This window comes from Scophthalmus maximus, chromosome 3 (assembly GCF_022379125.1).
Source record: "Scophthalmus maximus strain ysfricsl-2021 chromosome 3, ASM2237912v1, whole genome shotgun sequence".
Classification (NCBI taxonomy): Eukaryota; Metazoa; Chordata; class Actinopteri; order Pleuronectiformes; family Scophthalmidae; genus Scophthalmus; species Scophthalmus maximus.
The window spans coordinates 23,175,753-23,203,611 of NC_061517.1; the positions used below are offsets into that span (position 1 = coordinate 23,175,753).

Sequence of the window (27,859 nt, forward strand, 5' to 3'; positions counted from 1 at the left end):
ATTGGTTAGGTTCACATGCTCACCTGCTATTGGTTTCTTCCTTCGCCTCGTAGAGGGTCTCTCCACGCAGGCGCACTCCCTTTGATTTGGAAACGTGACAGCAACGCAACGTCAAGGTTTAAACGCCGTTTTTAAATGAGACGGATGTCCAGTGTGAACCAGGACTGGACTTTCACAAACATGTAATGAATCGTATTCACGGAAAAAACAAATTCGTCTTGGACTACATCTAAAACCTTGATGGTGCACTTACACAGTACCGAATTGACTCTGGCTACACAATAATACATTCCCAAGTAACACCCAAGTGAGGGATAAGTTAGACGGTAGCCTGTTGCACTGAAATGATACTGTGACCACATTTACAAATGTTACATACACACACATCTAGATTTCATACTGACAACTGCAACATTTGAAAATGCCTTTATTCCAAATAAAACAGCCGCTTAAACAACATACAGCTCCATGCATTGTGTCCACACCAGGTTAATACTCCGCGCCATTATTTACATTTATGTGTTTACTGGTAAAAAAGATATACACAGAATTGATGCATCACACAAAACTAAGGTAGAAATTACAGGAAATAGCACAATATCCCCCACTAAGAGGGGGGCAGAGGTAAGCTTCTTGGGTATCACACTGAGCCGCTGACACTTTCAAGCGATGAAGTCCAGTGGTCTGTTGAATCCACCTTTTCTGTTCATGTACTGCCTGAAAAAATAAATATATAAGAAAACATTACATCACTGTTACCCTCGCAACACTTGCAGATTACATCACCAAGCACCAATGGGAGAGCTGGGATCTCTGCATGGAGACACCTGCGGAGGTGATTGGCTACAATGACTGTGGTTGATGCTGTGAGTGCTCACTGCTGGGGGGCTGAAAAGTTGACATTTTAATTTCGCAAAGCTGAACATCAACTGGGGTCTTTATTACTGGTGGTGTTGTTGACATACCTGTATTTTCTCTTCATGGACACGTTGATGGCAAATGCATTTACTGATCCAGTCTGTTTCTTCCCCTGTGAAAAACAATATTACTACATCTTTAAATTCACATATAAAACTGACCAGACATCACAGCTCAAGTTATATATAAGTTCCTTAATGACATTAATTAGTGTGTCTGTGGAGATTTTCATTCATCCAGGTCATAGTTACCCACAAAGGTGTTAAATCAGGAGCAACTCGGGCCCGTTACCAGGTTTGACTTAACCTAACACTGACCATCCCGATAAGTATAACTTATAGCTTTCCTATCCTATTACGAGCACATTCACGTGACCGAGGTGGAGTCATTAATCAAGAGCGACACCGTAGACCATGAATAAAGTTTTGAATATGATACGAACAGAAACGCTGATACGTGCAGATCAATTTGGTTTAAGCGACATGTAAAAGTGACATTCCACAAAGTGAAAGGAAAATAATACGATCAAATAACTATAACTGAAAAAAAACACTCAAAATATTTTTCAAAATTTAAAGTCAGCCTAATAATATAAAGTGAATAATCACAGGAATTCAACAAGTTTACTGTTGAGTGAATAATATTTTTCCCCTTTGTCTGACGATGATCAAACTACGATGAAGAGAAGCTGAAGTGATGTTAGACTGTTTCTGCTGCTGAAGCAGAGGAGAGAATATAATGTGTGATGAGGTCAGTCACACTGAACTGTTCATTCATGATCATACAAAATATTGATTAGTGTGTGGAGCATTGTTCTAATAAAAGAGTGTTGATTGATTGATTGTATTTAGTTGTTACTATTTATCATCATAGTCTACTTGTGTTGTGTTGTTCCGAGCTACAGTGATAGAATAAGAAAGCAAAACACTGTCAGGGATTCTGTCAGGAATCAAATAATCTTTATTAAATTCAAATGAATCTAATATTATTGATTCTGTGTATTTTTTTGTGTGATAAACTCTCCCTCCGTTTATTATAAACTTTTAAAACCAGAGTGGACACACAAAAGTCTGGAACAGCAAGAGGTCAACAGTCCACCGAAGTAAAAATCCCACTCATTCTGAATCAACATTTTTCATAACCATCCAAGGGCGACTTACTGCAACCTATGAGGTTGTAAAACGATGGTATATACATCTGTTGAAGCCACAAGTCTGTATGATATGATTTTTCTTGTTTCAAGAAAAACATGTTTTATACGCAATACCATTGAGAAGCACTACACTACCCACAATCCTGAAGTGCGACATCGAAGTCTCTGATTAGTTGGAATTCATTGGAAAAGCATTCGCAGTGGTTTATGGGATGAGTAGTACCTTTACTTTTAAAATAATTATGGACAGTCTTTGCCTTTTTCCATTTTTTTGTTTTGAATAAAATGTTTTATGGTAGCGATTATCTCATGGTTTATTGGCTCAGTTCCATGCTTGAAACATCAATGGAGCGAGTGAATGGGAAATTTACTTCTGGAACTGGAGCCGTCTCTTACAGTGGGCGGTCACTGTTGAGCTCAATATATCTGCTGCTCTTTATTATTTGTCACGTTAATCTTAACTCTTTTGTCCCAGTCGGTATCCTGTAGAACGATGACACTGGTTTTCCGGCGATCTGATTCGTCAATAGTTGGACTGGTGACAGGCTTTGAGCTCATATTTGGAACTTTACCTGTTCCGGAGTAGGTTAGTCGTTCAGCATAAGTTACCATGGTGATTTACCCCCATTAATAGAGAACCAGCTTCTTAGGACAGAAACCCTTGAGTTAAAACTGACGTTAACTGTTTCGTAGTACAGGCCGCTGGACTTGGTAGTAGTTTCTTGAAGACGTTTCATCCATCTTGGATGAGAAGTGAGACGTCTTCAAGAAACTACAACCAAGTCTAGATGTCGTCTCTGCTTGAAATCCATTGCAAATTTTTATCTATAAATCAATTTGATGAAAATTTTCAGGAATATTCTAAATGTACACTATGGATTTCATAATACCCCTGTTTTCATCCACTGAAAAAGATTGGCAAAACCTTTCCTTTTAAATTTTTATAATTGACCATTTATTTGATGGTCAATATTAATCTAAAATATTGCAAAAGAGAAACTGCCATAATAAAGCCAAAATAGTTCAGCTCAGCAAAAGAATGAAATGAAAACTATCTAAACTAAACTGCACCTCCTTGTGGCTGTATAACACAGGACACCCTTGATTTCTCACCTTTGTGGTATCAAAGGAAGCAAATCCCATCTGTTTCATCATCTCAATTTCCTCTTCTGTTTTGCCCTCCATGTCCTCCTCTGTAAAATAATTTTTAAAAAAAGGTAGGATTGATTTTGGCAAAACACAAAATTGCAAAAAACGCAAATAGATGGATTTCCTGCTTTATCTATGTGAATATGGTACGTCAGCATATTATTGATTATACCTGAAATCTGAATGGACTTTTCCTTGGCCTCTTTGCGTTCATCATCACGTCCTCCTTTTTGTCTCGTAGGAGAGAGGGAGGAGGAGCGTTGACGTCTAGCGGGAGACCTGCAGAGGTAACACAAAGATGGCTGCAGGACGGGTTATCACAACTACTGAGGGCAGGCGAGCCTGCAACTGAGTTGTTCATGGTTTAACTTAAATCTATTTAAGCAATAATTGTGCTTGACCACAAATGTAGTAGTACACAATATGAAAGATGCTTCTGCTGTGGTCACAACTCAAAATTTGTAGAGGAGGTGGCGAACACTCGCGCGTGAACCGGAAAAGACAAGCACATACTGCAAAACAAAGACAAATGCTATCCAGGACTTTGCAACGCACCTGGAACGCCTCCTGTGAGGAGACCGCGAGCGACTTCTGCGCCTGTCGCGGTCCCGTGAACGAGAGCGCTCTCTCTCCCGTCGCCTTCGCTCGCGCTCCCGTGACGTTGAGCGGGAACGCCTTCTTTCTGCAGGGAACCCGGAAAAGGAGAGCACAACATTTGTTGTAGAAAACGCATATCATTTGATATTCAACGTCAGAATAATGGACAGATTACACCCGAGACCCATCACCAACAGTCTTGGATGCCAGATAAACCCAGGATACGGTTTACTCAAGCAGTATGTGAGGTGTAGTAATACAACTCTGCATTAGTTTGGAGTGAGAGGGTCACGTGACCCCAACAAAAATTGAATGTATTCATATAAAATGTAAGAATCACTAAAGGCCAATAGACAGAGGTGAGTCCTGTTCCCCGGTATATTACAGATATGTGGTATGATTTGGAGTGAGTGGGTCACATGAAATGGAAGCTATTAAAAACAATGCAGTTGCCTTCTATTCAAACGGGAATTTCCGCAACAGCTTCACTTACACACCAGTGTGGTTAAGGAAATGCATACTGTTCTGCACAGCCCCAGAACACTCAGCTAGCCTCAACACAGCCACGTGAAGTCGACGTCAGCGAAAAGTGTACGAGCCACTGAACGCCTTCTCACGCGAGCATTTCCTTACGTCTTTTTTCTTCTCTTGGGGGCATTTTCTCTCCCCCAGCGTAAATTAGAAAACCACTTCAGAGCCAGCTCAACATGCGCTGGTGATGCGTTAGCTTAATGAGCTACTTCTTTACTACTTTCTTACCTCGTCTCGGCGGAGTTCGGCTCCTGCTGCGGCCCATGTTCCTGACAGATGAAATGTTGACCTTGGCGATGAACGATGCACCAGGTAGATAATTTGTTGGCTCAAGTATTAACTGTGGGTTGTTTGAATTTCGTTAAGGTTATTAGCTGCTGCTGCTGCTGCTGCTAACCAGAGGTCTGTTTTTGTGGTTGGTACCCGAGCTTCCGGTAATAGTTGTGCGTAACAGCGCCCCTATCGACCTGGAGGCGTGGCTTCGACTGTGCAACATGAGCGTTACCACTAACGGACACTGGGTCTGGACTGTTCAGATGGTGCAAAACACGTTTTTAAGTGAACACTTTTTGTTAGATAAACAATTACACAAATAAAATGGATTATTCCGTCAAACATCCGGTGGAAATTACCCTCATATATTAACATATACTATAATTGTATATTTGTGGTATTGTGATCCATTTTCACTCTTTCATTTCATCAATACAGGAGGAAGGAAATAGAAAGAAGTGCATAATAACCAAGCAGGGAGGGATAAGAGTATTAACTACACGTCCAGTTGGTTTCAAATCAAACTTGATCTTTAATGACTGATACATGATAACCTTGCAACACTCATCTATACTTTCTAATATAAAATAAGTGAAAACCATGGGCAAACATCACACATCAGCATTTTAATAACAGCTACTGGTTTAAACAGAAAATAATTACTGTTAAGAGGTATTTTGCACACATACATTTAAAAGAAAACAAGGAAAAAATGTGGAATGTTTAGTACCTTCAGATCGCCATCTTACTGGGTTACAAACTGCATTGACAAGCAACAAATTATTTATGCTTTATCCTATTTTTTGGTGGTTGTGGCATTTACAGCGGCTTGTGTTTCATTACGAGCCAGTATATTTCCCCCTGCTCTCCTTTACCATGTTAATCCCTGCTGTAACAATGTCAATAGGCTGAGCATTTTACACAAAACCAGCATTCAGAAGAGCACAATCAGGACCTATCAGTAAATTTCTACATGTACTGCACCTGGGCTCACATAGTATACCTGCAACATCTATCTGATAACTAGAACGAAAGTATGACTAGAAGATGCCTATGATGATCAACCAATGAAACATACTAGAATGTCAATATGCATATGTCAAGTGTCTATACATAGATAAGGGGTGCATAATTCATGGGGGACTTAAATTTCCACTTGCAAAGGTGAGGAGAGGAAATAAAAAAACATCGGAGCTGTAAGTGCACAGGATCCCAGTAGTAATCCTAGTTTGTAAAGCAAACATGTTTGAATTCCTATACAGTGAAGTTAAGTAATGGTTTGAACGCACAGCAGGTGAAAATAAGATGTGAGTAATGCACAGACACCGTGTGTGTGTGTGTGTGTGTGTGTGTGTGTGTGTGTGTGTGTGTGTGTCTTGTGAGAACCTATTTTGATTCCAAACCATTGTTGTGAGGACATTTTAGCCTCATTTCCTCATAATTTCAAAGGGCTGTTTGAGAGCTTACACTTGGTTTTAGGGTGTCCTCACAACTACAAGACAAGTGTGTGCGGTGTGCATGTGTGCATGTGTTTCAGTCTGTCTGTCAAGACCTAGGTCAAATAGTATGTGAAAAATTATTATGAACACTTAAAATAAATAAGTAGATCAAATCAGTGAATAACTGTAGTACGCTCTCTGTGTGTGTGTGTGTGTGTGTGTGTGTGTGTGTGTGTGTGTGTGTGTGTGTGTGTGTGTGTGTGTGTGTGTGTGTGTGTGTGTGTGTGTGTGTGTCTGTGTGTGTGTGTATGTGTACGTCTCAGGCCTCTGCTTTCTCCTTCTGCTTCTTGCTCTTTTTCAGGAATGATGGTGGCTTGAACTTCTTTTTCTTCTTGGACGGGGACTTGGAGGGCGAACCCTCTGGGGTGCCACCTTGCAGTTTGGCCGGTGGAGCAGCAGGGGTGGAGGTGTCATTGGTTGAAAGGGCCTTCATGCCTTTCTCCAGCTCTTCTGTCGTCTGCTTTTCCTCCTCACCGCCGTTCTGTATGGCTGGTGAGTCGGTCTTCGCTTCCTCCTCTGCTCCGAGCATTGTAGAAAGAAAGAAAAAAAGAATACAATTTTTTTTTCAGCGATCAGTGAGAAAGCTTTGGGAGGGGTGGAGCTGCAAAGCTGTATGCTAGACATGTCGCTGCAGATGAACATGCTTGCCAAATGAGAAATGGGTTGTCATACAAGTTTCTCTGTACTTACTAGTGAGACCAGACCAAAGCACCAGAAGTGTGCCCTATGAATCAGTGTGGAGTAACACGGAAAAGGACAGACAGACAGACACAGAGGGAGAGAGTACAACAGAACCAGTAGGTACACAGACAGATGGATTTCCCTACAAAAGGTTGAAATATAGAAAATGTAAATCAAACAGTCACAAACATTAACAGCCACAACCACATACTCGTACACAGGTGTAACTAACAACATTACAAATGGCTGGCTTTCATTTACGTGAGCCCCGGTGTTGGTCATCTACCTGGGAAAGCCTTTATCATGTGTTACTTCACCTGTGTTATGTTGAGTGTTTCACACAAGAAAAAACAGTCACACGTACCAACAAAACCTGACACACCATGTTTCTCCATGTCATATCTAACATATACATGTATCTGGGAATACCTGAGGTGAGTAAGTGGAAAAAGGTGATGGTATAAAGGTGGTGTTGTGTGCTTCAATACAACAATCATAACTCAGCTACATTTGAATCAAAGCCTGATAGTTCAAGGGTTGTTATGTCAATCACATCTGATCCAAACGCACAGTCCTGGTGAAGCAGACTGACAGATTTTTTGGATGTGCTTCAATGTGTTATTTTTACTTTGCAGCAGATGTTTGATCTACAAGGCAAACATCTAAACAATCTGTGTGAATCTACGGATGTTTCTGAATGAACAGAGAAAACTGAATAGAGACAGTAGCTAGTCTATATGACGAGGAGCAACATGGTTGTCGTGAATGTTTAAAGCATGGACTCATGGGAGACTCGGAGCAGGCTGCCGGTAAGATAGCCAGTATGCAAGGCGAGCAGGGCAGATGGTCAGGGCTCTGCCAAGCCTCACCTGAGAGAGGAGTTTGGCTGGGCGGGGGGCCCTTTGTGGGGGAGGTAGCAGGGGGGGACTCCTTGTCATTTACCACCTCCTCCCCTACTTGCACAAATACACACACAGACACATACACAGTGAGGAACAGTGAGGGTTCAGCTGAGCACAAAGTTACATTTGTAAGGCAAAGAGAGGTGAACACAGTTTACAAACAAAAGTCACAAGTGAGTTTAGGGCTGCTGTGTATAACATTTGGTTTCAAAATTGATTATAGAACATGAATTAATTACAATAAACAAAAACTACTGAAGATGTGTTGCCTGCTTTACAACACAAAATGGAGCAGGGCAATAGTAGAATAAAAGAAAACTTGGGAAGAATGTGAGAATTTTTCACCTTTTAGATGATTAGAAGTCTGCACTTTTATTATAAAGTTCAGAGTACTTTATTGGTGAACCTGGGGGCTGATACATTACAGTCTTTATGTCTACATAATTGAACTGACAGTAAGTGAAAACCCCTGTGAATCCAGAGACTGAAAAAGGACAGTTATAGATTCGCCAACAAGTCAAAAGTTGAAAAGATTATTTCTTTTTTCTTTATGTTTCCCTATAAAGCTTCTTCACACGTATAGTCCACCCACATTTGAGTTTTCTGGTTAGACCTCTTCTCGGGTCTATGTGGGTAGGGACAAATTGGCATTGACGGACAGCTCCACTCTCCAGTTAATTTTGACTTGTTGACCTGTCATCATTCTTATTGGTACTTAAAGAGGTTTGTGACATCATAAATCCCCAGCGTAGTTCCACCCATTTCCAACCTGACCAGGTTTAATCAGAGTAATAAAATAAAACAAGTGTGTGGGTGTGCAGTGGCTTTGAACCCAGTTAGTAAAAAGCTTCTTTTCTTTTAATTGGCTTTTTTTCTTCTTTGTTTTACTTTGCTTTTATACAAACATTTAATCATTTATCTAGTCTCTATATTTAAGCTACAACTATTTTATATTCAAAACATTCTTAGCTTACATATGCTAAACACATTGAGAACCACCCTATTGAAAATGGTTCTCATGTAGAATAAGATTTTCAACTATCACACAACCCATATGACATCAGTGTACACATGATTTGGCCATATATTGTTTGAGGTATGGCTATATACTGACACTATCACTATTCTTATGATGCTCCAGGGATAAATGTAGTTCAAAACTTAAAGGAGCTGTAAGCAATTTTGGAGAAAGATTGATTGTTGTTGTATTTCTGACAGCACCATTCGGGACTGGAACCCGCATCCTCAGGCATGGGAGGCCAAAACCCAGAGAGTCGTAGCATCTGTCGCTACACAGGTACACAGTGCACACACAGTGTTGTGTCAATTTACAGAGCCAGGGCTGGGTAGAAAAATCTGTTTTGTGGTTTTCAGCGCATAGAACCGACAGCTAGCCTTGAGGAAATATTTGCTACTGTCTGTGCAATGTTTATTATAGTACTCTATATGCTTTATGGGAAAGACAGAGAGAGTTAGTCCTTTCTGCAGCAGTGAGTTGAGTAGAATTAACTTTACCATTGGTCCCTCCATCCTGTTTCCTCTGCACTTCCTTGCGATACTCGTCCAGCTCCTGGTCCGTCAGCTGGTTGAAGGGATTGGGAGGTTCTGGCTCTGCTGGGACTGCGGGTGGGCTGACTGGAGACTAACACACAAGCAGTGACACAAAATCACAGCTTTAACCCTGAAGTTCATGGCAAGGAAAAGAGAAAATATGTTTTGGTGAGCAGAGACTGCAATTTACCGGAGGACTGTCCTCTGTTATGACGCCGGCGAGCACTTGAGACTGTGGCCCTGCTGTCTTCATGTCCTGACGATTCTGCTGTCGGATCTGAAGAGGCAAAAATTCAATGTTAGAATTTTTTGCATTCATGTGAAAGAATGCGGAAGGCAAAGGTATGATTTGTATGAGACAAAATAAAAGGGCTAAACTGGGGGAACGTTACCTTATTTCGTGTCTCAATCACCTCTCGAGGGTTGGTGAACAGAGGCACAAACTGGTTTGGGTTCTCTATCTTGATGGATGTGCTGCCAGCTTGTGTCATCTCTTCTGACTTCAACCACTAAGGGACAGAAAACCAACATCAAAACAGTCTCTAATAATCTACTTTAAAAGAAGAATTAGCCTATGAGTCTATGACCTTGTCTGTCTTACTTAGTCAGACACTGGTGTACAGACAAAAAAAGGTTTCTTGATTAAAATGTTTGGTTCCCTTAAAAAGTATGTTTTTATGAAGCACATATATTCATATGAATTATATTTTGCCACAAGAGGGCAGGCTCTTCACTGCAGTAGTCATCTCTATGCAGGGAGCTTTCCCCTGCAATGCAGAGAAGAGGAGAGAGGAAGGTGGGAGGGACAAAGGAGGAGAGAAAAAGGAGAGGGCGAGCCAAGCTCCTCCCACTGATGTAACTCGATCAGTCTCATGTTGTCTTTCTGCTCATCACTCTTTTCTCTAAGGTATATCATAGTCTCCATAGTCTACATCCACCTCCATATGAATAAGCGGATGATTTTATCTTCAGTCATCTAATTCTTTTCAAATTTTCCAAATTTTCAGAATTAATGTCCGTCTCCTCTGAGCATCATCATTTTTAAGTGTTGCTCCACACCTCAGAAAGCTTCAAGTCCTTTCTTCCTTCTCACCCCACAGCTTACGTTAATCTCATTTCTGGTTCTGATCCCTCTGCTGTTCAGCATCAATCTTTTTTAGTTATATCTACAGACAGTCCACTTATCCCTCACTATTTAAATAGGAAACATTACAAAATGCAATTAACATTTCATTTATGGATTAGAGTTGGGACAAGCACAATTGTGGTCTGTTACTATATTTTAGGCAATTATTGCACTCCTATAGTGCAATCAGTTCTATAAATCACAGGAAGTGACTCCCAGAGTCTCACATTGGTGCGCTGGTGCCCAGGACTGGCTTGCTCTTGACTGACTTTTTGGTAGGTGTTGGGAGTGTTGAGCCATCGGGTCCTCTCTTGCTGCTGGCGCTGGGCAAAAGGGTTCTGCCTCAGGGCCGGGTGGACTCCATCGTCGTCAAACTGGTGGAAGGCTGTGGCAGTCGCAGGCACCTCCACCTCTCTCCGCATCCGTGATCGCTCCAGCAGCACAGGAAAACGGTACGCGTAGCCAGTACGGTAGCCCTGGAAAAACAATAGACAGAGGAGAGTTTGAGAGTGTTAAGACGCAGTAGACAACATCACCATTTTGGTAGACAGACCGTAGGCACTTTTCCTCTGGTCCACACATCAGCAACAATGCGGTGGCATGCTGTGCTGACATGCATGCTGACTGCAGCCTCTCAACAGGGAATTACAGCGTTTGATCGTATTTTCCTCAAAACAAGCTGTGTCATTTCACTAACTGCAATATCTGTTATTGTGCAGGCTACTGCTGAGGAAGCATTATTTTCCTACTAAGGTCAGATTCCACCAACAGCTCTTGTATACAGTATGTTGTAGGACAAGAGTTCCTGTGGTCTTCTCTTACATTTTTACGGCACAACAATTGTGTCAAAAGATGAATTTGCTGTTGAATCTCTGCTGTTACAATCTGAAGACTTCTAGATGTTACTTTACATAAAAAGCTTTCCATCTGCAAACCACAGAAAGGCTTTTATGATTTTATTGTGAAACAGTTACAGGAAATGGAGCACTTTTCACCCCAGCATCTATGCTGCATTTACATGACACATGTTAAACAACAAATGTACACTGTCACATAATACTGAAATTAAAGCTTTGGGGATATTTCATACATTGCATTTTAAATGCATCTTTGAATTTATGTCAGATATTTTGAAATGCCACTAGTTCATCTAAATTCAGCTATTAATATCAGCACCATAGAAATGCATGGAAACTGATGATGTTGATCATGAAGCCGCTACTTCTCATTTCATAATTTCTGCTTTAAAGTGCCTTTTATAATTAATTCTTACTTGAGTCTATCTGAAAAGACTACTGAATTTTTCAGCATTGAAATTAGGTTTCAGATATTTTGGCCTCTGAATTCAACAATTCCAATAACCAATTTTCCCCTTTGATTTCAATGTTCACAAATTCTGAATCCTAAAATCCGGAGGAATAACAGCACCCAGCAGTGAGATGAGTGTAACGCAGAGAAGGGTGCAAAAAAAATTCAATAAGCTCACTGCAATGTACTGTCGTACTACCAAAATCACACCATCGTCTAACCAAGAGGAGACCACTTACTGTATGTGTTAGCTGATTATAATAACACTACAGAAATAGAAGCCAATAGAAAGTAATTACGAAATGATACACAGTCGAATCACATCTTGATTGAAAGTTTGTGTATCCTGTGCTAAATGCAGTTTGTGTGTATTGTAAGGTTAGTAATGCATTTCAGTGTGCCATCCTTTCAATTCCAGCAAATCTTGACAAACCTTCTTTATCCTTAAGCTTCAATCCTTAGTGTAAAAATGTATCTCTTCCTTGTGTCTCTTGCCTACCAGGTTATCCAGAGTTCTCATGAGGGCTTCAAACTCATGTTCCCCAACGCGACTCTTGTGCAGGGGCCCAAAGGTGGAGCCAGCCCAGCCCACGGTGCCGGCCGGGTTGGGTTTATGGATGGTCCGATCCAGCATGATCAGGTTCTGTTCACCACCGGCACAACACAAAGCTGAAACCTGAAAAATAAAACTGATTTAGAACAAGTTGCTGCATCTCTTCTGCTCATGTACTCTTTCTAAGCAAGGTTACGCGCGTGCGCACACACACACACACACACACACACACACACACACACACACACACACACACACACACACACACACACACACACACACACACACACACACACACACACACACACACACACACACACACACACACACACACTTTCTTGCTTAATGGCGTCTTAACCACATTTACTGTAAGTTTTGAATAATAAAACACATCAGCCTCTATAGTTCTGAAGGATGATGACCATACATTCACATTTGTGCCTCTCTACAGGCCACAGTTGGTTCTCTACGATTACTGCAGAGTCTCTTTGGCACCTTACACCCATGTAGTGTAAAATACTGCAGTGCAGAGTTGAATACGGTGAAAGGGTACCAAGACAAGGGCAACTGCCCCGGTGTAACAATGGTGCATCTATTACATACACATGCCAGCTTTACTCTCCTACTCACACTCACCTACACACATGCAGTTGCTGCACTTGTCTCCAGTAGGACAGCTGTAAGTAAGTAAGTAGTGTGTGTGTGTGAGTGTGTTCCTGTTTACAACCTGGATCTGGCAGGCAGCCTGGATGTGGTAGATGGAGTAGAAGGCCTCTTCCACAGACTCCCCAAGAGCCATGATGCCGTGGTTCCTCAGCACCAGAACCTGGGACACACATAGCATCATTATCATTGTGAGGGGCAGTATAATTAAGCCTCAAAAATGAATCCATTGTAAATCGACATCACATTGTGTCTTTGCCAAGTTCATCGTTAAAGCTCAAACATCCCATGTGGGAGACACTGGTGCAGTCAATCAGGCAATGATACACTGCTTTCATATTAATGCTTCTTGTGGTTTGCTCACCTTACAGGTGGGTCCCAAGCTCTTCTGCAGCCCCACTCTGTCCTCCTCCTCCTCCATGACTCCATTGTAGTCAAAGTAGGCCACGTCACCAACCAGCAGAGCCTCGTGGGACAGTGGCAGGAGACCACACTTCATAGATGAAACCTGGAGAAAAATGATCTGTTAGTCTTTGGCAGTAAAGTGTCCTTTACAAGCAAATCCATGTTGGACAATGATAAGACTCAAGCAGACCAAGATGCTATTGGACTTACAGTTACGGCTATGATATAGTGACAATAATCATCAATGTTATGGTAGTCTATGTTCAGGGTATGAATGACGGATGCTGCCTCCTCTAAACAGCAGAGGGCAGAGCTGTGATCCGACGCCAGCCTCTCCCTTGGCATCAGCACAGGCCGACTCACCGCAGCTGTGGACGGTGTGTGGATGTGAAGAAGACAACGAACATCAGGTCGGGCCGAGTAGATGGCCGAGTGCAGGCTGAACTTCTCCGCTTCCACGCACAGGTTGGTGCTGCCCTTCTCTACTGCCTCGCCCAGGATATTCACCTTCAGCTGTGAAGCCACATCAGCACGTTTTGCAGGAAGGTCAGATGTGGCCGGAATTGATTTTATCCATGATACATGAAGATTATCCAAGATTAAAATATATATTTTTTTTGATTTACTACATAATACTATAACAATTAACAATAAAATGTGCATCATATCAATAATATTGGAGGGCTGAATTTCACTTTTCACAAGTGTGTGTGACCTTGATGCTGACAGTGGTTAGTCTTACTCACCAGACTCGATCCAGTCACTTCACTGTAAGCCAGGCCATCTGGAAGCACCAGGAAGTGTTCCTGTTCTTTACTGACACGTAGCTGTCAGGGAGGGGGGAAAAAAACGTAGGTAAAGACTTAAGATGGCAAAAATGCAAAACATTATGCTTCTCTGCGAAAAGCCTTCTGGTGTCTTTCCATTTCTACCACAAAAAGAGATGAAAACACAGCAGAAAAATACAGATTTCTATCATCTGATCACAGATAACAGAATTCTTAGTTAGTTCTTCTGTATCTTCTCCTCTATCTTCATTTGTCCCGTCTTCTTGGCTTTACATGGAGTTAAATCATTCTGATCATATCATATACAAGTCGATTTGGTTGGTCAGTTTCAGTACCATATACTTGATTAAATGTCTGTTCATTAAATGTGATGAGTAAAAAAAACATTTTACTATTACTATACTGTTTTACTATTATGAGAAGATAGTACAACTAACAGTGAGACGGGTGTGGCTGATCTGGGCCCAGCCGTAGAGGTCAAACAGGCGATGGGTGCTGGCCAGCTTGCAGCGCATCAGCCTCTCCCCCTTCACCATGCTGCCCGGCTCCCAACCATGCAGGTCGTTGATGGGTGTCACCATCATCATGTCTGTGTGGTGGGAGACATGACAGAATACCAGACAGAGACAGAGAGAAAGTGGAGTGAGGAGTGGGAGAGTGGTTGATTGATTCTTTTAAATTAAATGAACCTGTCCTGTTAGTGTCTACAAAATTTCATCCATGCTTTGGATGAATTCCCTGACTAGGCAAGGCTATCCACGAGGGTGGATTCAATTCATTCTTTCTTTCATTCATTCAACACCCTCGTGGATGTCTCTCTCTATGTTGTTGTTGTTGTTGTAATTTTGCTGCTCTGGCCAGGCCGTGAACCCGCGACCCCAGGTATGGGAGTCTGATGCACGAACCATTAGACTAAAACCGCAGAGTTGCAGTGCCACCTGCTAGCATGTAGATTAAGGTGTCGACGAGTGATGTTAACAAACTGCACTAACATTGTTGTGCGGTCTGCACCATTTGGTTGTTTTCGATTTACAGAGCCAGGGCTGAGTCGAAAACCTGGATTATTTTTTGGCGCACATGCAAAAGAGTCAGTTTATGGACAGTGAAGAAATATATTTGCTGATTTTTACAAAATGTTTATTGCTTTAGAATCGCTTACTGCCCCTTTAAGTGACCCCATTTCAACCTAATTTAATGATTATAGATAGGCTTAAAACAAATAAATGTTCTATATGTGGGCAATCTATTTGTGCATCCGTTCTCTTCCAACATTTGCATGAACACATGTTTTTCCTTTAATCATAATATTCACATTTGTACACCCACATTAAGTCTTAGCGGCACGGCAATAGCAGACATTTTAACATGACTCAGTTCCATTTAGGGTAGAAACACGGCAAACATGCCAGGTCGCCAGCGACCGCCAACTCCACCCACACTCTCTACTCGCCTGTGGGCAGATCAATCACACTGTCAATCCAACTGCATTATTCATTTCATAAGTAAAGTGATTCAATGTTTGAACGGCTTTGGAACACAGTTTTATGTTGGATATAAAAAATAGCCTCCAATTTACATTTATTTACATTGATACAGCTGATTCCATGTCTAGTTGTTTTGATTAATTTATTTGAACTTGCCCTATGCACCGTCTGTCTGAGGGATTCACTACTGTTTCTAGCCATAGGTGAACACCACCAGGTCCTGCTGTATAAATATATAAATTAAACATGAATTAATAAATGTTATTGTTACACCTGTGTCAGAAAGTATAAAACAAGTATAAAAACATCACTCAAATGCCGTTTAATCAATGGGAAACCAAGGCTGACAGCAGAACACTGGGGTTAAAATAAGATATTGTTGATTAATGTACTAGTATTTGCTAGTATCTGACAGCAGCTTTGTAGTGGGAGAGCGAAACTGTAAATGAGCTAATAATGACCTCAAAAAATCTAAGCACCACACTTGTCTTTTAAGTTGTCGACTCTGGCAACTTTGTTTCTCTAAAGTGACTAAACGAACAAACCCAGTGACTTCTTCTGTTAATGGCAGACAATGTTTATGCGAGTGAGGCTTGAAATGGAATAATTGATGGCGTGGATGCTGATTCAGGAAGATGGAAACTGTCGATGTCTTAAGCAGAAGTATTTATTATTTAAGTATTAGTTTTTAAGAGCTCAATATTGAGGAGACTTCCGGTTCGCTACACAGATAAACAAGTTCACAGTGTTTGGCGTCCCAAGATAGTCTGCCCATCCCTGGTCTCTGTAGTGTATTTAGTTTAGAGTAATGTCATCATATCGTAATAATTACTTAAAACTATATTATATTATATACTATATAATAAAACTATACTTTGTATATTAAAAGGAAACTGCAACCATCTCAAAGCCCTAATGAGAGTATCATTTGATATGGGTTTAAGATTAAAATGCTTAATTATAATCTAATTGTTGCTACTAGTTTAACAAACCAGAATCTTTCATTTTTAAAACTACTGGTGGAGTTGCATTGTGGGTAATGTAGGCACCAGACAATCTATCTGGCTCTGCTGCATCAATTTTGATCTTTGATCTTCGCCCATCATGAGTCTAAAATGTTTTTGGGTACAATGCTGAATTTATTGAGTACTCTTTTAAAAAGTTTGAATCAAAGGTTTCACATACTGGAAGGGGAGACTGGCAGAGCAGCTGGAGAGCCATGTGAGGCCATGAAGTCGGCGAGCTGTCTCAGTGCCCATAGGTTGGAAGAGCTGCCACCTTTCTTCATCTGCTCCTGGATCATCACATCCAACTCCTCCCTGAATGACTACAGCCACAATCAGACAAACACAGATATTAATGTATTATCATACAAACACATATACAGAGACCACATTATACAAATAAACACAGTTTTATAATAATAATGCTAATACTGAATTGTCTTATTTTCTACAAAGAAAAAAAAAATGTCAGATGCTATAACCATGAAAACATATGGGGACTTTGAACACATGCACAGGCTCACAAATACTTCTTCACTATAGCGGTTTTGGTGAGTAAACATGTCTAATGAGTCAGCCTCTCTCCACCAGGCTTCTCACTTCATGGTCACCCTCTTCACTTCACCCACGTCTTCACTGTTACCCTCCCATATGCAGAAAGACAAGCAGTCATGCACTCAGAATGGAGTCCAGCGCTGACTTCAGCCACGTTTGTCAAGCAGCTCTTGAGAACAGTTTTACTCTTATATGAGAAGATAATCACATCTATCGGAGATGAGACAGGAGACAGGAAGAATGTGGGGAAAAGAGAGAGACACGAAAATCGCACAAACAGAAATCTCACTGGACTCTGAAGGAGGCTGGAGATCCGTTTCTTATGCGGGGGTCCTGACCCAGGTGTGGAATGCAGAGGAGACTGGAGGTCCTCAGGGACCCCATCACTGGGGCTGCGCTGCACCGGGGTGCTCTTGGGGGTGGGGGACTTGCTCATCTTCGTCTGTTACGTGAGGGTGTCTTACATCCAGGTTTTGGGTGTTGAGAACTGTGAAGAAAGTTTTATTATAAATGCTGCTTAAATGGCACTTAACCAGAGCAGTGTTTGAACATTTTGAAAAGAAATGTTAAAGCTGACATTTTGGAAAATACCCCTCTTCACATTATGTCCAAGAGTTAAATGAGAAGATCAATACCACTCTCATATCTGTCCATTAAATATGAAGCTACAGACAGGAAATGGTTAGCTTAGCTCAGCAGAAAAGACTGGAAACGGGGAGAAACCGCGAGTCCGGCCGTGTCGGTAACAAAATCCACCTACCAGCTCCTCCAAATCTCACTATTGTTTCATTTATACAGAAATTGAAGACTCAAAATGACAAGTGTGAGTTTCACAGGGTCTATGTACTATTCCGTTCCAAGGATCAGTGCCTTCCTTTAGTCTCCACTAGTTCTTCAAATTATATTCTAACAACCAGTGCCTCTTTATATCGTCAGAGCACCGGCACAAACCACCGAGCGTCCAGACTGAACAAACCCTGACTTGAACTTTCACTAACATTTTTAAGAAACAAGGCATGGCTGGTTATGCTTATAAAACCTTCAAATAGACTTCCTGACAAATGCTTTCCAGCACAGAATCTCCATTTCACCAGATGACCTCCTGAAACTTTTAACTCAGCCATATGCAGTGTCATTTGGTGTATATAGTCATAAATCAGATAAAGTTGAGACCATTTCAAAACTTGCAAATCTGAAAATATGGTAAAATCAGCTTGAGAACCATCTGGAGATCAGCTTGAAGGCACACCACAACACACTCTCTCTTACTGAAACATTGAAATTGGACATTTTTTTATGGCAGGAGATTCTGACTGGATGAGTCCCAGGTGCCCATGGCCGTCAACAAATCGAAAATAACAGGCTTAATGACACCACACAAAGCAAATCAATGAAGTTAGGTGTAGTTAATGTGCAAACGAGAAAAGTAAAGTGAGGAGATTTTCCAAGTTCCTGTCTGAGGATAAGGGAGCCATCCACCTGGAGGACGCCTCAAAACTTAACTGAGCAAACAAAGATGATGAAATATTAAAGAACAATTTTCACTGCAATCAATATGCTTACTTACAATTCAATACCAAGTCAAACCTCTCATGGCATTAACATGTAAACTGAGTTTCCTTTTGGCAAGTACAAAAAAAAGTAAAGTATATTGGCCTGCACATTAAGCCTGGATTCCCTTGCATTTTCAAATGGCAGCATAGAGATGAAAAACCTACCCTCACATTAAGGATGCTGGACTCCTCAGGGCACTGGTCAGTAGATATGTGGAGCCATAGAACATGCAGCATTAGCAGTAAAAGCTCGCGTGCACACAGCAGCGTCGGAACCACTGACAGGAAGTTAGCTGGTGATACGACTCGGTAATTGGAGAACGAGTGAAGAGTTACCGTAATGATCTTCAGAAGAGAGCTGGCCACTCCCCAAATGAAACATAGGCCTGCCTACCTCCCTCTCTCTCTCTCTCGCTCTCACTCTCTCTCTCTGTCTCTGCAGGGAGCAGATAAGGTCCCAAACACACCACACCCTCCCCCCTGTGCCACATCTGAACATTACAATAACTGACTCAGTTACCTACTAACTTGATTTGTTGCATCACTGTGTAATAGTGCAGCCCTGACCACATGTACTCTCAATCCCTCCCCTTGTAGCTTTAACATTCAGGACAGGATCTTTTTTTTTTTTTTTTAAGATGCTCAGTCCTAAGGCACAAGACAAGGTTACATTGAATCCCTGTGCATCACTAAATCTCATTGTATTGAAAATGACAAACTGTGACAGATGACTAGAGCTTTAATTGTGTTTCTGGATAAACTGCACTTTAATTTCAGCCTCGCTGGGCTCAAAAGCGAGTGAAACATTACGTCAGCTATCCAAGAACATCAGCAATCTCCTAAAGGATTAACTGAGCTCTGCAAACAGACACTGTCATACAGCATGAGCAGTATGTTGTTTGTAAGGCAAACTGCTCTCAGATGAAAATTGACAGCTCTGTCCAACTCCCTATTGAATCTACAGTATTTTCTTTTAATTTTGTGTAATTATCATTTGAATGCATTCAGATGGATGTTTTCAAACACGTCATTAATTTTAAGCGGCAGCGAGTCAATAAAAGTCAAAATTCTAAGCGGTATGACTCTCTCTTTGGGGGTAGAGGGAGCCCAGCTGCTGACAGGCAGCAGACAGAAAGCCTCTCTCTCCAGGGAGAGGTCCTAATGACTAAGGAGAGACATGGGGATCTGGCTGCTGGCTGTCTTGCTGCTTCCTCTTAGCCTTAGTCCCACTGTGATGGGATTTTTTTCCTCTCCCATAGATTGGTTCTTACTTTGGAACCAAACTGTAAAATCCGAATGACTTTAATATACTTTATAAAGCTTCTTCTTTTAAGACAATCTGTGATAATGAATCCCTCACCTGGACTAAACCATAAACTAAACCACTCATTTTCTAAGAAAGCTTTGTGCACATTATGTTTTCAGATACCTTCACTTTTTGCACATTTTTATTGTGTTTACATTTTAAATGCAGAAAATTGCCATTGCTGACCATTTAATAATCTGTATTGACAAAGTGAAAAGATTATTATTTTTTATTTTATTTTAGTCAACTTTTTAATTAATAACTGATATTCAGACACTTAGTTCAGCATTTTGTAGAAGCCCCTATGGTAGCAATTACAGCCTCAAGTCTTCTTGAGTACATATCTATGAGATTTTGTCAGACTGGAATGAATCTGACTGCATTTTTATGCCTCGTGCGCTCAAGGTCTTATAAAAGCTGTCATATGCCTATATATTAGTCAAAGTGGCCTCCGTCTAGCCACTTTACCATAAAAGACTGATTAAATGAGTGCTCATAATTGGTTGAGTTTAGAATGATGGACAAAAAAAACGGCAATTATGACCATTTAAAATTAAATCTACAGCTCAGTTAAAGGTGGGAGAAGTGAAGGGGTCTGAATCGTTTCAGGAGCCAATGCATGTGCTTGTATTGACGCATGTAAATCTACCCACTTGCAGTGGTTTTAGATGGCCTGTGTCTGAGCATTGACATCCGGCAGCAGCGAGGCAGACAGAGTTGTAATCACCTAAGTAACTCCGGATTGATTTTCTTTTGGCTTCGCTTTTAATAGGTTTTAGTCATAATGGCTGGTCAGCAGATCCTGACCAGTTATGAAACTAGATTTTAACCAATCAGTGCCTTTAGTAACAACTCTTCAAAATAAGATTAAGCTAAATATGTGTGATTACATATCAAAACCCATTTGCAAATGTCTTGCACATCAAATTTCCAACTTCTACTTGGATTTTATGAGCTGAAATAAGTATTTGTTAACTCATTGCAACTCATATTTGCGTGTTAATTTTATGGTAAACTTTTCTTTTTAAGATGGTACACTGGTTTGCATAAAGACGAATGAGATAGTTCACACTAATTATTTATTCAACCACGATTACTTCTGGATTAGTATAACAAACTCTGCTGAATTTTTACTAATCATAATTTATTGTCACACACAGCTTACCATCGAATGTACCTGTGTAACAACACAAAACAAGACTTAAGTAACACTGACCTCAAAATTAATATGGCCTGTTTATATACTGTAACATACAAGGGAAACTTTGTGTCAACGTTTTAGAGTTAATGAGTGCATTCACTTGGGGGTTAGTACAGCAGTGTGTTGCAGAAATGCAGCACACCAGATCAAAATGCATTAATGCATGTTTTATGTTTGTATAACAAATTGCAGATGGTCATTCCCGACTTCACATCTTCTAATGTAAAATGTGCCTTTTTGTTTACCATTTATTTACTCCTGTTTGAGTTTCAATGAAAATACTTTTACGTATGAAGCTTATTAAAACAACCAAATCCTTATGACTTGTCTTGCAAAAACTCTTCTGCTTTGTACAATCTTTCTAAAACTACTTCAGCAACTCAACACCTGACATATGATATAGGAGATATGGTGAGATCAGGGTTGTTTAGTAGAAACAACTCCTACTAAAACTGACTTAACCGTCAGCTTCTTCTACTGTGGTCGAGATCAATCCAAGGCTCAATGGCTGCCATTGTGCTCTGGGAGATTAAAACTATAAAATAAAAAAAAATCGACATACCCCAGAGACCATGGAGGACCAGGAGAAGGGGCCTATTGATTACATAGTCATTTGTGCAGCACATAGCACTACAGCCTCATATTTCAACGTGAATGCACAATATCTTTTCATGTTTTTGTTAGCATCCTCCGTCCCTCCATCCGCTAAGCATGGCTGCCTAGCAACACTCGCACGCGCTGCAGCATCAGCACCAGCGGAGAGGAGGATCCGCTAATGGCCACCCTGCAAAAATGCAGAGGCCAGCGGCGACGGCGCTAGACTGCACTAATACTTCAGCACAGAACGCACATTTACAGCCATCACATTTCCAAATCAATCAAAATAGTCCAAAATAATACGTAATTGTGGCGACAAAAAAAACAAAAAGCCACCACTGGCACGATAATGAGCGAGATTAGTCAGTGCTCGGCTAAAGCGCCAGGAAGCCCCTGCCACCATACACCCGCAGCCCGACTGTGAACGGACGACACAAGCTGCACAGATGAGCTCCTGCACGCATCAGGCCCGTTTCTGCACAACACGGCGCAGAAATCCAACGCACTGGCAGCGTGGACTCAATCCTGTGCGCGACCGAACGATTCCACCCAATGTTTAATTTCTGTTGTTTTCACAAGCATCGCATTGGAATCTGCGGGCTGCGCCGTTACGGGTGAGAACAACATGGTAAACAACAGTAAGCACCGCATCGTGTCGGACCGAGCCGTCGGTGAGATGCGCACACACCGCTCATGCACGCGTCTCCGTCGACACAAACGAGCAAACGGCAGCGGTGGACTCACCTCAGCGCATCCCAGGGAGCGTGTCCTGTGTGCGGGTGCGGCACACCCACAGCCCCGGAGCTGTGCCCAGAACAGGCAGACGTGGTTGATCACCGGCGTGACGGACTTGGGCTGCGACACCGCGCTTCCTTTGTCAGACTATTTCAGGGCCTCAGCTGATTCCAAGTCAACGGACCCCTGATGCTTCTCATCGCAGTCTGCGGCTGGACCAGCCCACTGCCACGCCTGTCCTCAGTCTGACTGCCGGGGGTTCCCAGTGGGGACCGATGTCAGCAATGCGCCTGGAGTTCGTGTCTGTACAACCCACGTACAGCGGTGGGTGGTTTGTAATGCTGTCTTCTTAAAACGCTGTTCGGTGGGCTAGGCCCAGTTCAAGTCGGAACAAAACATACATCGTCGAAAAGGCGCCACCATCTGTTATAATGGAGAAGAGCCTGAACACTAAGGATTGGTGCTTTGGAATATATTAATTTTAATTAGACAGACGATTTATTAAAGTTTATATTACATTCATTTTGTATTTACCAAACATAAGCTTGGTACTGTGCACGTGTTGAGTGTACTTATAATATATCAACACATCATATATAACATACACATATTGGACTTAACCTCTTAAATAGAAATTAGAAAAAAATGAAGCTTTCTTGTAACTTTATTTGAAGGCTTCCAAGGATACAGTTTGTAAAATGAAAATAAAAACACATTTATATTTACTCAAACAAAATTTAAATTTCAAAAGTCAACGTAAATAAGACAAATAAAAGAGGATTCTTGTCAAAGAAAATTCTTCCATCAAAGCAACAGGGCCCTAAATAACCAAGATTAAAGTTACTTCATCTAGTTCCACAACATATTTCTCCAGCACAAACTCAGAAATTCTTGATCTGAAGAGGAATGACACATTTGAAGGCAAAGGTTTTGTCTGGATTCCACTCGTTTCATTACATAGTGCACTACATTTACCTTTACCATTTTATTTGAGTGTCCTAAATTTGAGTATGAAATAAATGCTCTATATAATGACCTCAAAAAATGTTCCGAATAGAATTGTATGTAAAACTCCTGGACAAATTACATTCATTTTTGAAGTGAAAGCAGGTAAATACACTGAAAAAAGAAAATTGCTTACCAACTAAATAATAACTTCAATTTGTAACACAAATTGATTAAGTTTGTTCCACCTAAAGTTGACAAGTTAACAAGGAACGACAATGACATTTTTAATTTGATAAAACTTTTTAAGTTGGTAAGCAATTTTCTTTTTTCAGTGTACAACACCATAAAAACTATGTTTCCCCCCAATATCAATGCACCATTACTTTTTATTTCATGAATTGAATTTAAGAGAGTCATTGTGGCATGAGTGAGACAGACTTGAAACATCACACCAGAAGAGGGCAGTGTAACAATGCATTTCAAATCAATGGGAGAAATGACCCTGAAAAGGTCTCTACCGCAGTGATCCAGTGTTATTAAATAATAAAGGGTGAAAAGGTAAATAGGGGTGCTATCTTCCACAGGCAAGAGGGTTTGGTGAGCTTAGCAAATTACAAGTCAAAGCTAATGTTAACTTTAGCAGAAGTCTATTTGCAGTGTTTTGCGCTGCGCCACATAGTAAATATTGTGTCAGTGTAGTGATGGTAGCAGCGACATACCAGGATTTCACACTTCACCAAATGTTATATTTAATATAATTAATTATGAATAGGTTAATTAAACATCTATTGTAGTTTTGAAATTAAATTAAATAGCCCCAGTGAAAGGAAAAATTTACCAACAGACGTTTTTCAGGCGTTCTGTCTCAAGCGGAACAAGCGTTGCCCAAAACATTAATAATTTGCTCTAATAATCTTCTCTAGTCTTCTATAAGACATGATATTGACTGTGTGTCAAAATGTACATTACCAGGACACTGCAACAGAAGCAGCTAAATGGTTTTCAGTCATCGTTATTATTATTTACAAGTGGGCCTCTCCTGTTGTGCCATGTCAAAACGACTTCTGTGCTTGTTTTGTACTAGTAGTGAAGTGAACAGTTCTAATAACGGACGATCATAGTTAAGTCCACAAGGGGGCAGCATTTGTATACTCTTGGTCTAATGTTCATATTTTTTATCTGGTATAACTATTACAACCAAATCATTAGTTACATACAATTCATCCTAATAAAAAACAAAATACATTTTAACATTCATATCATTACCATCCTGGTATAGCCTGTGTGATATTTGCAGTCTGTGTTCTGACTGAATAATTTACTCCCTGCAGATTTACCAAAAAGTTGGTGTGCTTAGATTTTACCTGAACATATTTCTGATAACTGATAAGATATTCACGTATTAGAAAAAAAATTACCTGGCATGTTTCCAGTTTTGGTTCAACCATCTGCTTTCCACACAACTTAACAGGGTTGAGACATCTGTTGAATGAGAAAAGAAGCATAGATCTTAGAATGTTCATATGCCACCAAAAAACACTTTCTAGTTATTTGAGAGATAATTATAAATATTATATTTCAAGTTTTCAACCTAAGTTTTTTAATTAAGCCAGACTTCCTCATTTGAAACACGCACGCACGCACGCACGCACGCACGCACGCACGCACTCACTCACTCACTCACTCACTCACTCACTCACTCCTTGGTAGAACACTTTGACATGATACCATAACTGCCCCCAACCCTAACTAAATCCTAAACTGTCTTAACCCAAACTTTGAAGTAAAGGTACAAATGTCTTCACTTTAAACCTGAAAAGCATGTCACACCAAATCTGTGAATGGCATAATTGCCCATTTGTAGGAACTGTGTGAAAACAGTCTGATCTAAACCTCTTTGTCGTGAATTACCCAATCAGATGACAAGGTACTTGGAGGATTGGTTTGAATATCTCTCATGTTAGGGCCACAATACAATCAAATTCTTCGTGTTGATTACCAGCTATAACTCAAGTGAATTCCTGCCAGATCATTTTAGCAATTATGCATGTATACTGTATGATTGCCCATTGTTAGAAGGGTGTGGCTTTCAATAATTGCATATGGAGGCTGCCTGGCTTGTGTTCAAAAGGTTGATCCTCATTATTGTCCCCAAAAATATGATCAGTGAATCAGTGAATCAGTGGTCTACAATTGATAGAGGATCAACTTCCTGCACATCAAAAGGTGCTGGACAAAAATTCAATATACAAAAAGGAAAGAAAAAAAAAATACTAACTATTTTAACATTAATGACTAAAGTATGACAGAGCAACTGTATTATAGTGTAAACACGTTGATATTATTGTGTTCTCCCCCTGTAAGCATCCTACTGTCAAGTAAGTGTCAAATCATAACCTGCTTTATCACAGTGTTCCACAGTAAGATCCATCTTTAATAAGTGATTTGATGCATGGATATTATTGTGATGGCATTACAAACAACATTAAATCAAAATAAGAAAATGGAAGTGACCCTTGCACCTCGCAATTTTACTTCCTGCAAGTTGTTTGTTAAGTTTCTAATATCATGTGCTGCTTGGTTATGTAAATGGATACAAATATGAATATCATCAATAAATGGTTTTCATTCGTTATAACGCCATAATTTCTCTGTAATTATATTCCATGCGTTTGGCAGGAAATGAGGGAAGAAATACTGGGCAGAAAGAACCAGCATCATTCTGGTTCACGTTTGGTGCCTTTTAATGTCATGTGAGATGATGTATGTTGTGATTTGGCGCTATACAAATAAAAAATAAATTGAAAAATTGAATGTGAAGAACCATTCTACTATGACAGACAATTTATGTAGAGACGATGGGTGGCTTGCTGCAGTCACGACTGAGGGGACAGTGGACTGGCTGTCTAAATTCTGTGGGATTATCGAGGATAAAGGATGTCTGCTGCGTTTGGACAGTGCAGATGGTCTTACTGAAAGCAGCGGCAAAACAAAATCCCGTCTTTTGTATCACAGGGGATGCAAGCAGAAATGTATAAGAAGGATGTTCATATTCTGACTTAATGGCAATCAAATTAGAATTTCAACCCTACTTTTATATATGTTTACACCTGTGGTTGTATTTTATGGGTGCATTATTGCAGTGGAGGTAGAGCAATCTCAATGGTTTTATGGATGAATTTTTTTTTTTAACCCTAAATGTTAAGTTCTTGTTATGACTAACAGGCTGTGTTTTCACTACACTGATTCATAACTGATGTACTAGCTGCACAGCTCCCTGGCCAAGAGATGTAGCTGACAAACAACAAACACAAAATTAGGTAAGCAAGTTAAAAGGGTTACCGAAGTCTGATCAGGTGCCACTTGGATGATAAACTGGTATGCAGGCATCACACAATGTTGCAAAACCAGTCTCGTCATATCTCCATCATCTGTAACCACTTCTGGGGGCATAGTGAATCCATCTTCCATGCACTCGTCTGACATGTTCAGCAACTATCAGGAAAAAACATAACAGTGAAAATCTATCAAAACCTATCCTTCTATTATCAAATACTCACCTGCTTCCGGCTTGAAATGTGAATCAATGACAGAATCAAATAAATGAAAGCAAAAAAATAATTACTGTACAAAGCTAAAACATTTTTACAGCAAAAAGAACTCCATATCGATATAATTCGAATATTCTAAGCATTCAGTTTAATCTAAATTTGGCATAAATGAGGTCAAATTAATCATCTCTTCCAATAAAATGATAATCTGAGGGACACAGGGAGTTTTCAAGCAACATAAGAATTTAATTTTAAGTAATAAAAGCACTACAAAAAATACTTTATGTACACCCCTTGTAAAAGAATTCAAAATTAAAAAATTAATTCTGTCAAAACTGTATTTGAAAAATTCTGTATAAAAGATCTTCTCTTTTTATATGTTTTGGAAAAATTCAGAATCATTTGTTTGGTTACATAACAGAGGACATGTGTCAGGTTCAAATACAATGGACCAGGGCCAGTATAACCAGAGCAGCTAAACAAAGCTCAGTGTCCTAATCCGGTGTTGGGTGGGAAAGGAAGTCATTCTCTGTAATGCTGCTTGCCAGTCTGTGACACAGGAAGCATAATTTAAGATCATACAGCTAAACCAATCAAATTACAATGACAGCTTCTCCACCATTACAACTTAGACACTTCACTCTGAACCAGGAACCTGTATTCAATATAAAATAAAAGCATGTGCAGTGTCTGATAAAGAGAAAATAAGGCTACAAGAAAAAGTAATTGAGCCTTTGGTACTCATAGCTGCATGAAATATGCAGTGAAGACCTTGAATTAATATAATTAAAGTATTAATTGTATTTTGTCATAAGATCACAGCCACAG

The 27,859-nt window shown here is 40.4% G+C and overlaps 2 protein-coding genes and 1 long non-coding RNA gene across 10 annotated transcripts; 1 reads left to right on the forward strand and 2 right to left on the reverse strand.

Annotated features, from left to right (window-relative positions):
- Window positions 1-410: 410 nt before the first annotated feature.
- snrnp27 (small nuclear ribonucleoprotein 27 (U4/U6.U5)) lies at window positions 411-4,783 on the reverse strand. The gene is made up of 6 exons (XM_035639118.2): window positions 4,577-4,783; window positions 3,776-3,902; window positions 3,393-3,499; window positions 3,185-3,264; window positions 966-1,030; window positions 411-717 (listed from the first exon to the last, which is right to left on the reverse strand). The coding sequence occupies exons 1-6, from the start codon at window positions 4,611-4,613 to the stop codon at window positions 663-665; spliced, it is 471 nt and encodes a 156-aa protein (XP_035495011.1). The 5' UTR covers window positions 4,614-4,783; the 3' UTR covers window positions 411-662.
- A 350-nt stretch (window positions 4,784-5,133) lies between these two features.
- Window positions 5,134-26,878, reverse strand: add2 (adducin 2 (beta)). 8 transcript variants are annotated; one of them, XM_047330756.1, is made up of 16 exons: window positions 26,823-26,878; window positions 24,899-24,962; window positions 17,430-17,627; window positions 16,767-16,908; window positions 14,535-14,686; window positions 14,056-14,136; window positions 13,673-13,822; window positions 13,269-13,412; window positions 12,969-13,067; window positions 12,188-12,364; window positions 10,608-10,856; window positions 9,647-9,763; window positions 9,445-9,531; window positions 9,219-9,345; window positions 7,671-7,754; window positions 5,134-6,636 (listed from the first exon to the last, which is right to left on the reverse strand). In XM_047330756.1, the coding sequence occupies exons 3-16, from the start codon at window positions 17,574-17,576 to the stop codon at window positions 6,380-6,382; spliced, it is 2,013 nt and encodes a 670-aa protein (XP_047186712.1). In that variant the 5' UTR covers window positions 17,577-17,627; window positions 24,899-24,962; window positions 26,823-26,878; the 3' UTR covers window positions 5,134-6,379. The 8 variants fall into 8 exon arrangements, with proteins under 8 accessions (XP_047186712.1, XP_035495000.1, XP_035495003.1 ...); XM_035639112.2 differs by lacking the exons at window positions 24,899-24,962; window positions 26,823-26,878 and adding exons at window positions 6,811-6,844; window positions 18,859-19,023 and having other exon boundaries at window positions 6,495-6,636; XM_035639107.2 differs by lacking the exons at window positions 24,899-24,962; window positions 26,823-26,878 and adding an exon at window positions 22,542-22,929.
- Window positions 6,475-9,071, forward strand: LOC118313569. Its single transcript, XR_004794479.1, has 3 exons — window positions 6,475-6,612; window positions 6,814-6,917; window positions 8,922-9,071. It is a non-coding gene; the product is annotated as an uncharacterized LOC118313569 (long non-coding RNA).
- Window positions 26,879-27,859: the final 981 nt, after the last annotated feature.

Bases quoted from the DNA above. Each gene is read 5' to 3' on its own strand.
- snrnp27 (XM_035639118.2), bottom strand. From the start codon at position 4,613: ATGGGCCGCAGCAGGAGCCGAACTCCGCCGAGACGAG. The intron at 3,903-4,576 runs GTAAGAAAGTAG...GGTTCCCTGCAG, and splicing joins CCGAACTCCGCCGAGACGAG to AAAGAAGGCGTTCCCGCTCA. The intron at 718-965 runs GTATGTCAACAA...TTATTTTTTCAG, and splicing joins TCCATGAAGAGAAAATACAG to GCAGTACATGAACAGAAAAG.
- add2 (XM_047330756.1), bottom strand. From the start codon at position 17,576: ATGAGCAAGTCCCCCACCCCCAAGAGCACCCCGGTGCAGCGCAGCCCC. The intron at 13,823-14,055 runs GTGAGTAAGACT...GTGGCTTCACAG, and splicing joins AAGTGACTGGATCGAGTCTG to CTGAAGGTGAATATCCTGGG. The intron at 7,755-9,218 runs GTAAAGTTAATT...TTGTGCAAGTAG, and splicing joins ACAGGATGGAGGGACCAATG to GGGAGGAGGTGGTAAATGAC.